We start from the raw sequence: 12,376 nt of genomic DNA, 5'->3' as shown, positions 1-12,376 counted from the left end.
TTACCTGCTGTCTGTCAGCTACTACTATATAATATATGTGAAAGAATACACGTAAATTTAAGGTTTCCTTTTTAATGTGCTGTTACACAAAATGTGTTATACAAAAATGTTTCATTCTGCTACGTAAACTTTCAGTTTGATGCTTTAGCATAAAGCTTAAGCATAAATCATAAAAGAAGTAAAACTCCACCGTATATACTACATGCTAAGCCACAAAGCATGGTTTACATATCACAGCAGGTAGCTTCGTGCCAATCTAACTTAATTATAGTTTAGCATGTAAGATAAGCCACGACTTAGATTACATGAGATAAAAGGTGTATCTCTTGCTGATCTGGTAATACTGTATCTAAATTGTATGCATCCATGCAAGAAGAAAAAAACCCCCCAAAGTATACAGTACTTTTGGCAATATACAAAATAAGCGTGTCTGGAAGAAGCTTAAATTAGAATTTTTCCCCTGGCTTCTGTGTTATTTCTTACTCATGTGATCCTTACCTGGAGTCAGACATGATATGGACAAAACTCAGTTTTACCTCCTTAGTAGTATAAACCTCCTGCTTAAAATTCAGCGACAGCTACTTTTATTTGTCCCTCCCACTGCCAAATGTGTATTTGTTACCATTGGCAAAAGAATGCAGGGGTGCTTAACACATTGAGGGTTTTTGGTTCACTCTGGAGATGTTTCAAGTTCCTCCCCTCTCATTTGGAACTTGAAGCACCTGCTTCAAGCTCAACGCAGAGATGTTTTGAGCTCAGAACACTTCCCAAATGGCTGACGTCCATCTCTTTCTGCCTTGTCTGTCTATCTGATAGTTTGCTGCCACAATCGCAGGGCTCTTGGCAGCTAACAAGGTAAGGAAATACAATAAAATATAAAAATGTAAGAATAAAGCAAATTAAGCAAAACATCTGCTTTGAGTTTTTAAGCTCTTTGCATACTGACCAAAGATGTCTTTAGAAAAAGTACAGTGCAGAATTCAGCTTTGCCAAACCATCAGTGATAGGACTGAAATCCGAACAACCTCTATACAGTATAGAGACAGGATTAGTTATATTGTTTTTAGACTCCTCTAGAGGAAATATTTTGAGGTTTTCAGTCAGTGCCAAATTCATTAATATATATCTCTAAGCAAAGTCCAAATAGATTTGCCATAGGAATTAGAGCCCAGACTATATATATTTCTGCCAAATGTTAGATATTATAAGATTGTGTCAGTAAAAAATAGTTGCTTTTCACTTTTAATCTCTAAATCAGGATTCAAGTGCCAGCAAGCATAAGAAAGGGTTATTTATTAGAGTAGCACACTGCACAATACTCCTGTCTTTCCCTTTGATTTCAGGACTACAGGATTAAGTCTTAAATAAATAACATGTACAATGTATCTAAAATAAATATATAACTTAAAATGAAGCATCTTGTTAAATATTTTTTTCAGATTAAATAAAGTTCAAGAAGTAGTTCTCTTCAGGAGAGTTTTTCACAGTTTCTCAGAGCAGTATTCATCAGCAATTTTGTGAAGAATCCAGTTTCCTGGTTCATTGTTTGCTTGGTTCGTGACAGTGTCATTTTCCACTTGTAAGAAGACAAATTTCAAATCTTCTTGGGCTGTAGCTGCACATTGTGAACAAGTCCTTCACAAATAAATGTGCTTTTCTGAGAGCTCTTCTAATTTAAAGAGATGACTTGCTTCTTCAACAAAGCATTATCCCCTTGAAAAAAAAGTTGTTTTCATTCATGCAAGTTCCTCCTTAAGCATGTCCTAGAAAGAGTTTTATCCATTTGACTGTGAATGTAGAACTTGTTTCACTGATAAAACCTGAATTTATAATGAAAGGATGCCTCAGGTTAAAACAAATAATTCACTCTACACAACAGCTGATGTATAATATTCATTTTTGAATGACCCTACCCAAGCATTATGTTGGCAGCCATCTCCAAACAGAATTGGGATAAACTGGAGCTATTTCAGGACTAAGGCAGAATAAAGGGCTGGAGGCCTATATTGATGCATTCTCATGGAGTTCAACAGGACTAACCATATCCAAACTGCTAGCCCCCTACTGCAGATTCAGTCATACCCTCTTAAAGGATTTAACTTGATTAGGGAAATGCTGTAAGAGGATTGTGTTTATCTTCAAAATCCAGGATGTTCTTAAAGGAAATGGTCTCTGAGAAAAACACAACACTTAGTTTTGATATTCCAAACTCTGGTCTACAGTCTCTGAAGGAATGCAGCGGAAATAGGAAATAGCAGCTGCCATAGAATGGCAAAAGGGGTGAATAATGTATACCTAAAACAAAATGTGGCTCAGCTGCAGAAATTTTCAGAAAAAGGAAGTTGGAACAAGTCCCTGGACTGCAGTAGCAAAGGGACTGACTGCTGTCAAGCCCTGTGAGGCGGGCAAATTCAGGAATCAGGACTACTTGGATTTCTGGAAAGATCTATATTGTTGGTAGGGTAAAGTACAGAATCTAAAAAGCCTGCTAAAGCAGTTCTTCAGATCAACTTAGATCTGGCATAACTAAGGCAGAGTTACTCTTACACTTCCCCCTCCCTTGGGCTGAAGTGTCTCTTTTGTAATAGTCCTGTTTCCTCCCCCATGCATCACAACTAGTTCATCACAACTAGGTAGGACACTACTGTATGTAAAGTAGGTCTCAGCAGATCTATTGCTGGGCAAGCGAGCCCAGGGAGACAAAATGCAACAGTAGAAACAATCAGTAACATTTAGCTCTGCTTTCTTAAATTTCCCAGTTGTCTCTAAAGAAACTGTTATGATTCAACCCAGTATTACAGGCATTTCCTCCTTATGCTGATTTGCCACATGAGAGGAAGGACCAAACCCATTAAATAGTCTCTCCTCATACCAACAAACACAAGGCCCAGTTTACCCAGAAGCTATATGCTGAAAGGGTTACCTTGCAGTTCTTGGACAGTTCAGTGATTGACAGTGATGCCCAATTTAACCTTCTCTTCATTCTCTACATCATATACTCCTTGTTTGTGACATCTGGAAAATCCAAAACGAAGACCCAAGATTTTTCCAAACCTACACCGATATTCAAAGAGGACTGATGGTTGTTCTATTCCTAATCCTGGGGATCTAATACGGGAAATCCCATCCTGCATTTTTTGGGATAGGACCACCACAAAATACAGAATACTTTGCACTAAAACTGGACTTCAGTCCTTCACCAGCTGGCCCTTGTGAGGTATCCTGATTGCCAGTAAATAATGGAAAAAGTAGTTGAATATTAATTTCTAAAGTCATATGGTCAAAGCAGAAAAATGAAGAGGATTCAAATTTCAACAAATTATTTGTCATAAAGATATATTCTGCCTTTCTCAGAGGCTGTATTGAAATCAAATTAAGGGGAAATAGAATAAAGCAAATCTCAGTTAAATTCTGGTATACACAGTAGAAAGTCTTGGGCAAATATACCAGTTTCAGTTTCCCTTCAGAAATGGGAACGATCCTTAGGGCTGCTGGGAAGCTGAGGCAGGCAAGAACTACAACCTTTGTACATATTTAATACAATTAATTGGATCTGCCAATATTTTCAGGAGCTCAGATTCCATAGAAATCCTAAAATTAATTTGCTTTAGAGACAGAACATTCAGAAAATGGTCATAAAGCACACATCATATTTCTATTATTGAAGTGCCTTATAAACTGTTTTGAATGAGGGGCTATAGATATAATATAAACCACTCAGAGATCTTCAGAAAAACAGAGATTATACAAATACACACATTCTGCCTCCATGGCACCCACACTTCCAAATCAGCATAAGCAGAAGGCAGCCTTGTGTCTCCACCCTTCTCCTCAATCCCATGAAACTACTTACCTGAGCATCAGTAATACTGCAATGATGATAAGACACAGGGATGACAGAATCACTGCTGTGACTGCCAGGATAGTTGTGCGATCATAACTATCAAAGCGGTTTTCCACTGGAAGGCTAAGGGCATGGCATCTCTCCCCATGGTAGTCTTCCTGGCATCTAGGAATTAAAGATTTGTAAAAAATCAGTCAAAATCTTCCTGGCATCTAGAAATTAATGATTTGTAAAAATCAATGCATGAAGCTTATCTGTAGGGTTATAGTAACATCTGCCATTGACACACCTGGCTCCTTTCATCTAAATTGAATGAATAAATGAATAAAAGCTATGCTCCCAATTTACAATCCATCAAGCCTCTTCTCCACTGCTCTCTTGTTGAGATTTCCAGTGGCTGACTGTAATCCACACCCTGTAAAGATTGTTTTGTATACTGACATCCTAAGCATGCATATTAATTCATCCAAGAGTCAAAAAGCAGGTAGAGTCACCACCCCACAAATTAATTGTACAAAGTTCTCTTTCAGAAGATTTTTCTGGAAATCTATTTAGGTTTTAACCAGGCCAAGCCTGCAGAGGGTACGCTTGTAAACAGAAGTGATTTGTTGTTATTATTATGTAGAATTGTTATTGTACAAGGAATTTATAGAATTAAAAATGCCAAGTTGCAGATAGGAAATAAGTAAATCTTTATAAGGCAGAGGTAGACAATATGATGCCCATGAGCATAAATGTGCCCCAGACACCCCTTGCTTCCCAATCGTTTTAAAATATTATTTTAATATAAGAAATAGCAAGCAGGCATGCTGCAAGTCAAAGCATCTGCCTTTAGTATCTTATTAATTGAGAGACCACATCCTAAGAAGCTAGTTCACCTTCCAGCCAATGCCTTTTTTCTCTGTAGTTAGCTATGTCTGACTTCCCTCAGTAGCCTCCCTTTCTGGGAATTGGCCATCTCATGCTTCCAACCGTACCTGTTGCCTATCCCTGCTCTAAGGCCTAAACATTTATTCTTCCAATTATCAGAGAACAGGCTTAGCAGAGTATTCATGTGTTCACAGCTCTCACTCACTGATTCATTCTTTCTCACTTTATTGCCTTCCACAGTAAGAACACTTAAAATATTTCTTTCAGACAAAAATATGCTTCCTAAAAAGAATAAGGATGTATTTGCTTGACATGCTAAGCCATACTGAGAGTAGACTTAGTTTGAACTCACAAATTGGGAAGGGTGATTCATAACATAAAACTTGGTGAGTTTTATAGCACTGTTTGTCCTAATGTAAGGTGTATACTTATATATACAGAGAGCTGTTGCAGAAGTTTTTCTTCTGTTTTAGTTTTACTGTGTACATTGCTATCACCCCTTCACAGTAGGCGAGGCCAGGAAACAGGAGTTGTTAAGAGTCTTGGAATGTACTTTAATGTGGTTAGGATAATGTAATAGAATCCTGAAAGCCTGTCAAAGCTTTCTCTGCTTCAACTTATACCTGACACAATCAAAGTGGAGGGGTTTTTTTTTTTAGATTCTTTCTCATGTTTTCTACTGTCCCAGGACTTAGATATGTTTTCTGCAATGGCTTCGCATTTCCCTCTCTTTTCTCTGAGTGAAGCCCACATTCCTTCACAACCACCTTGAGTTCCTTTGGCAACTGAGGTGCTAATACATTAATCAGATAGACAGACAGACAGCTTTGATGAGATTTAAATAATGCTTTATTTCTCCTTCTGGCTCTAGACATGGAGTGCAGTGGTCAAATAGACACAACTGTTCTCACTACAGCATTTTAGCAGCTCCTGGATTAGCTGAAGAAGAGCTATTTATGGTAAAACAGTGGCTGAGGAAAGGATTAGCCTAGCCACTATGCATGTGAGTTGTGCAGTAGCACCCATAGGATCTCACTACTTTTGTCACAGAGATGAAAGCAGCAGTTTTATATTTTTATTTATGTTTTATTGTAAACCACCCAGAGTCCCTTTTGGGAGATGGGCAGTGATAAATTTGATTCATAAATAAATAAATCATGGTGTCACACTCACAAGCATAATCCCTTCTAGGGGTGTGTGTGTGATGCATGTAGAAAAGCTGGGGCTGTATGTTTTGAACACATAATAGCACATAGCTAATATCTGCCACCTTCAACCTTCAGATAAAATACGGAATAACAGTAAAAGAAGAGATGAGAGACAGAATTGTAAACAAAACAGTAGTCAGGTATAGTCAAGTTGTCTTTCTGGACAGTACTATAAAACTACACTGAGAGCCAGATGACTACTACGTATACTTCTAGGTTGTAGCTTTTACCTAGAATGTACTACAAAAATCCATTGTTTACAGTCTACCTCTGATACAGTTACAGCTGTTCAGATCCAACCAACTGAAACATGCAACTGTAAGTACTAGATGGTACTGTATTATGCAAAAGAATAGACTGCCGTTCTTAGCCTTTTTAAAAAAAAAATGAGACTTTGAATATATAGCTCTCTAGTATCAGTATGTACTTCTACCAATTTTTTTAACTGGAAAATAAATCGGCAATACAGCTATAGTTTTCACTGTATGCAATTAAATATTGCAGGATATAAATATATGCCTTGTGTGGCGCAGAGTGGTAGGCGGCAGTATTGCAACCGAAACTCTTCCCACGACCCGAGTTCGATCCCAGCAGAAGCTGGATTCTCAGGTAGCTGGCTCAGGTCAACTCAGCCTTCCATCCTTCCGAGGTCGGTAAAATGAGTACCCAGCTTGCTGGGGAAGGTGATGACTGGGGAAGGCAATGGCAAACCACCCCACTATAGTATGCCAAGAAAACGTCGCAAAAGGGTCAGACACAACTTGGTGCTTGCACAGGGGACCTTTCACCTTTTCAGGATATAAATAGTATAAGTAACTTACATACAAGATGGAGATTTGAGTTTCTTAATATATTTGCATTTTCCATGAATACAATAATCCTTGTATCTTCCCAAGCAGGGATCTCTCTTCTTTCCTCTTCCCTTCCTCCTTTTCTTCCCTCCTTTATTTGGAGTCACAGGATCTTGTGGCTTGGACATGAAAGCAACTGGGAAAAGAAGGAAAAACACTAACTTCACGTTATCATGTATTAGAATATCAGAGGATTTCCCAGCCATTATAGCCCAAATTGGTTTGGGGATATTAGCCCTTCCATTTTTTCTAGAAAATTAAGTTCTGCTATGATGCCCATTAGTAAATGTACCCCTTCCCCCCGAAATGAGGTTTCATCTAACAATTCATGGTAAGATGGGCAAAAATTCATGGTAAGATGGGGAGGACACAAGCTAACCTTGTGTCCTCCCCAAACACAGTTTGCAAAATGACAGATCCAAGCTGTCATTTTGGGTAGAGCCTACATTGCCTGAATGACAGCTGGAGAATTCAAAGTGGGATCCATTTGAGACTCACATAAGAACATTTGTTCCTGTCATGTCTAGCCTCAATGCAACCTCAAGAGCTTTCTGTGGCATAACTGCAGTTTTCAGTTATGAACTTAGGACTCATGCACACATTACTAGAACATTCAGAAAAGGCATTCTGTATTACATATGCCTAGGTTTGCTTCATTCATGCTGGTCACCACAATGCAGAGAAGCAAGAGATTGTACTGCTATTTGCCTTTAATTTTTCTGGGTTTTTGCCTAATGCTGTTCACAGTCCTCCTAAAGTAGGTCTGACACAATTAACCAACGGCTGACTTACAGTATGCTAAATTTACAGTGGAGTCATACATAGAGTTAAGTTGCTTTTCCCATGCAGCATGTTACCAAAAAAGGACAATATGCATCAAGAAAGAGGCAGGATAAGACCTTATGGGAAGAGGAAAATAATTAGTAGAAAAAAGATTAAGAGCCCTGTTTGTCCTTTATCCTGCTCCTCCATGCCTGACTGTTAACAGCAAAGGAGAAGATGAAGTGAAAGGTCCCCTGTGCAAGCACCGAGTCATGTCTAGAAGGTACCATTGTGTAAAGTTACAATTAAATTGTGTTGATTTTCATTGTGTAATGGTGTGCTTTGGCCCAAATGGTAGTTCCATGAAACCAAGCTTGAGTCAGAATAGGCATAACACATTCAGCAGCATAACTGTCAAAATAAATAGCTAGGGTGTTTACTATTAACAAAAGGAAATCATTCTTACTGAGCAAAGTTACAATTGCTCATAACTCCCATTAGGTAATAATGTTAGCAGGCATGGTTACCTGATCTCAAAAACACTAAGCAGAGTCAGATCTGGTTAGTATTTGAATGAGAGACCACCAGAAAGCCCTACGGTTGTAGATCAGACTAGGAAGTTGAAAAAACAGGGAAGAAGGCAATAGCAAAGCATTTCCATTGGGTTATCAAGAGCAGTTGAGCTTCATTTGTGGGAGTCTTTATAGCATAGCTCGCTGCTTATCATGCAATTAGTGATGCTGGACCCCAGCTACAGATCCTCACCTTTAGTTCAACTAGAAAGTGGCAGGGAGAGGTGGAGGCGTTCAACTATTCTATATCCACTACATACCGAACAGATTTCCAGAAATGTAAATGAAATATATTATATATCACAGACCTCAGAAACTAGAAGGAAAGCAGGTGCACTTTGAATGATTTTCTCTTCCCTTCCCCCCGCCCCCGCGGCAATTAAGGACTCTCAATGACTAAAAAGACTGGATACGCAGTCTTAGTTGCATGGAAATCCAAAGAAATGCTGAATGGTCAACCTAGTTAGGAAAGGGAGCTCAGTGTTCTTCCCACACATTTGCTAACAAGTATTTCATGGGCATCAGTATTTGGCAGAAAGCATGCTAGGGTCTCCAGACATAAATAGGCAAAGAGGATGAAATGGAAACCCAAGCTAGACGCCCCCAGATGGCACAACTTAGCCCTAGTGACTAAACCCAGTAAGGTAAGAAGAGCCACACTGTGTGGGAGAGGAACTGTGAGTCATTTGTGGATCCTCTCATCAATTGACAGCATTTACAGACTGGAAAATAAATACTTCTGTCTGGACAGACCCACACATAAAGCAATTAACATGAGGGGACAAGCAATAGATTCTACATGGCCAGGACCATTATTCCCCAGTTAACTCTTTCTCAAATCTCCCACTGACTTTAATTCTATACAGTAGTGAAAATGCCACCCAGAAAGACTTATTTTGTTATATTTAAGAATACTGTTGCAATGGAGTATCAGGGCTAGAAAATGTTGCCATAAGATGAAAGATGTTTTGTCAATGGGATGAGGAGGAAGAGGGAGGGAAATACTGATGTCACCAAGTTTGCAGATCCTTGGAGGAAAATTAGTGAAGTAGAAAGAATCACCAAGAGAGCATATTACATCTCTATAAAAGTGAGAGAGAACCAACTAGCAGTAGTCCATATAGCTGTTCCGTTTGCTATGCTATTAAAAAACTAAAGTAGCATACAAGCTACAAGTGGCAGGGACTTGAGGAAAGCAAGTGGTAATATTTCACTAGAAGACTTAAAGCTGTGGGTGGCAGAGGTAGCAGTCCTAATAACTGGTAAGAATTGAAATGTGTGGCTGACTCAAATTAGGGCCCCTAGGGTAACAGTTCAGAACATATAAATAAGGAATGGCTAAAATATCAGCACACTCTGACATCAAGCAAATATGGCAAGAATTTCCATGGGAACATTTCATTGCAGTTCCCTCACTTGCCCTTAAGAATCATTCCTGTGGCTAGAGTTTACACACATATAAAACAGTACAATAAAAATGTGGCATGATTCGACTGGACTTTACGTCGAGGGAAACCTTTACCTTTACTTAAACAGAGATAGGGTTGCATAACATCTTGCACAAAAAAATAACACAGTAATATATATTTTATTTATTTATTTAAGGAATTTATGTAGCCTTAAAAATACATTTATAAGTTTCAGGATGCCTGTGCTGAGATCCTGTCTGGCCTTCCTCTTCCATCTGTTTAAAAGTGAATGAGGTTTATAGGAGCCAATGTTGTCCTTTATAATAAAATTGTATTCCATAAATTGGAATGATGTCCCAAGTCTTTGAAAATATTCACCTCCCAGCATCAGCATACTTTCTGTGACTTAAAAGCCACAACAGAGTTCAGAGGTAGGTATGATTACACATATTGATGTAAGTAATCAAAATGAGCAACTGCCAGTTAATGTAAGTAAAGTCAATGACCTCGAGAAATAACAGATGTGCTCCTTTTCCAGACAGCATGCAAGGTAACAACCTTTATTAATGATTGCTCTCAGAGATCTTCCATTCACCCGTTCATGTATGTGTTGCTTACAGCCACAACCATTTACACAGTACAGGGAACAGGAGAAATATTAGCATTCTTAGGTATACCTTGAGGGAGTTCACTCAGGTTATCTCCTTGGGATAATAAACCATCTCTCTCTCCTACATATTCCAAAGCCTTTGGGGGTGGACGGAGATGGAGATTTGTCAAGTCTTCTCTGTTTTCTCTCCTGGAAGCTTCATTCTGGAGTATGCCAATCCCCTCCCCATTCACCAGGATGGCACAAACTACAAGTAGAAATAAGGATGTTTCAGTACCCCTCCAAATCTAGGCATTCTAATATTATCCAAATGTTGGAGTCTAAATCCCCCCTCCCCCCAAATTAAGCAAAGCTGAAGTTTGTCATGTAATTCTCTCACAGAACAGGGCAAAATCAACTTGCACTGCAGGAGGGGCAAAGTTATTTATAGAACCACAGTGCAACAAAAAACAAAGGCATGAGCAAAACAAGATATAAATGAAGGCCAGACACACTTACATGTGAATGGCACATAAATGCACTAAGTATAGTATGTGTACTCATATTTTCATAACCACATGACCACCAAACACACACACACAGACTGCTTGTACTCCAACTCTCTAACACAACAAGTGCAGCACATAGGAGGAGGCTCATATTCCTCTGTACAACTATTTGCCTAGTAGACTCTCAAGCTCAGGGAGTTTGCAACAAATGCAAAAACATTCTGATCTGAAAATACCTCCAAGCACCATTTTAAAATTAGGAGAAATTTACCAAACGAAGAGTCAAAGACGGTTATAAACTTTCCGTAATTTGAAAATTACATTTACAGAACACAGTCTCTCGGATATTTCAGGGGATTTGTTAACGGGATTCAGAACACATCCCTTTCATCTACACCCATCCCAGCGATTCAGTGCTATCATATAGCCCCATATTGGCTATCAAAACAAGCTAAATTTGGCAGTAGTGCAAAGAAGCCCCGGCCGGGCAGACAGCTTCTCAGAAAACCGCCAGGCAACTGTGTGAATGGACTACCAATCATGTTTTGTTTTATTTTCGGTGCCATTACCAGGCAGAAATAGGTCTCATACTGGCTTAGACGAGAGCATGTACTGCGACCAACGCAGCTTCATGACTTAGAGCGTCCAGTTGTTCCGTCCATGCAGCGACCCGCTCGCCCTCCTTCCAGCGCAGGTGCAGTCTGCAACACTCACGCCCAGGACTAGGTTTGCATCCGTTCAGGCGCGAACTTCTTCTCCCGTCCTCCGGCTTACCTGCCGCCAGAAGAACGCTCGAGATCATCACCATTCCTGGCAAGGTTTGCTGCCACCGCCGCTTGCTTCGGTCCTACACGGTCCGATGTCGGGGCTCTAAAGGCAGGCTTGTTATTCCCGGACCGCCTCCGCAAGGCGGAGTGCTCCAACCGGCCGGGGCGGGCTCGTCCAGATGTCGCGGCGGCTGCTCCCGGGTCCAAGACAAAGCAGACGCAGCCCCGTGCCACTGCCGACCGCCTACTGCCTGGCTGACTCGGCGTAAAGCCACCCAGTGCCCCTGGGAGGGCAGCTCCCGGCCGGAGGGGCCAGGCCAAGCAGGACTCGTCAGTGGCCGCCACGCCCACTCCCTGGGCGAGAGCGCGGGCTCTCCTGCGGTGCGGTCGCTGGGGAGGAGTTCCTCGCCTCGCCCTCGGGCGCGGCTGCGGCGGGGGTCGGAGCGCCTCTTCTGGCTGGCTCGTCACCCGATTCCATTTCGTCGGGGAAAATGGCGTCTCCCCGACTTTTAGCCGCTTTTTGGAGTGTCAGCTTCTATCCTTCACTCTTTAGAGAACGACCCGCCGCCGCCCTCCTAGTGACCTACAAAACCCGGAACTGTCGTGGCCTACCTTATCGGGTTGTTGCCAAGATTAGTGAAATCAGAAAGTGTTTCTTTACAGACTCTCGAGCACGGAGCTGGTATTTGTATTGGCTACATTGCTAAGCCAGCATCAATAGACTCCTTTTCCTGGAACATTCCAGGCCATGTCCTGTATCACAGATAGGGTGTTGAGCTGCTCCTGCCTCCCCGGTCCCTGCCCCCGCTGGATTCTGGAAATGGAGGGGCTGAGCAGATCCCATTACCAGGGTGGGATGAAATGGACTCACAGAGTACTATCAGAATTGGGTTATTTCTGTAACATAAAACCAGCTCTTCAACAGGGAGAAATGTAGGAGCTAGAAAGCATTTTCTGTTCCCTTCCTTTCTTAAAATACAACCCCTCCTTCCATA

The 12,376-nt window shown here is 40.8% G+C and overlaps 1 protein-coding gene across 1 annotated transcript; it reads right to left on the bottom strand.

The window, feature by feature from the left end:
- Positions 1 to 1,276: 1,276 nt before the first annotated feature.
- On the bottom strand, positions 1,277 to 11,671 carry HBEGF (heparin binding EGF like growth factor). Its single transcript, XM_063298660.1, has 6 exons — positions 11,389 to 11,671; positions 10,194 to 10,373; positions 6,744 to 6,909; positions 3,854 to 4,009; positions 2,924 to 3,015; positions 1,277 to 1,820 (listed from the first exon to the last, which is right to left on the bottom strand). Exons 1-5 carry the CDS (start codon positions 11,420 to 11,422, stop codon positions 2,943 to 2,945), a joined length of 609 nt encoding a protein of 202 aa, XP_063154730.1. The 5' UTR covers positions 11,423 to 11,671; the 3' UTR covers positions 1,277 to 1,820; positions 2,924 to 2,942.
- Between the last annotated feature and the right edge of the window lie 705 nt (positions 11,672 to 12,376).

The sequence above is a fragment of the Candoia aspera genome, chromosome 3 (assembly GCF_035149785.1).
Source record: "Candoia aspera isolate rCanAsp1 chromosome 3, rCanAsp1.hap2, whole genome shotgun sequence".
NCBI lineage: Eukaryota > Metazoa > Chordata > Lepidosauria > Squamata > Boidae > Candoia > Candoia aspera.
The sequence above is the reverse complement of the archived record's forward strand: the minus strand, read 5'-3'. Positions and strand labels throughout refer to the sequence as shown.

Bases quoted from the DNA above. Each gene is read 5' to 3' on its own strand.
- HBEGF (XM_063298660.1), bottom strand. From the start codon at position 11,422: ATGGTGATGATCTCGAGCGTTCTTCTGGCGGCAG. The intron at 4,010-6,743 runs GTAAGTTACTTA...TTTAATTCCTAG, and splicing joins CTCAAATCTCCATCTTGTAT to ATGCCAGGAAGACTACCATG. The intron at 3,016-3,853 runs GTAAGTAGTTTC...TGGATTTTCCAG, and splicing joins GCAGTATTACTGATGCTCAG to ATGTCACAAACAAGGAGTAT.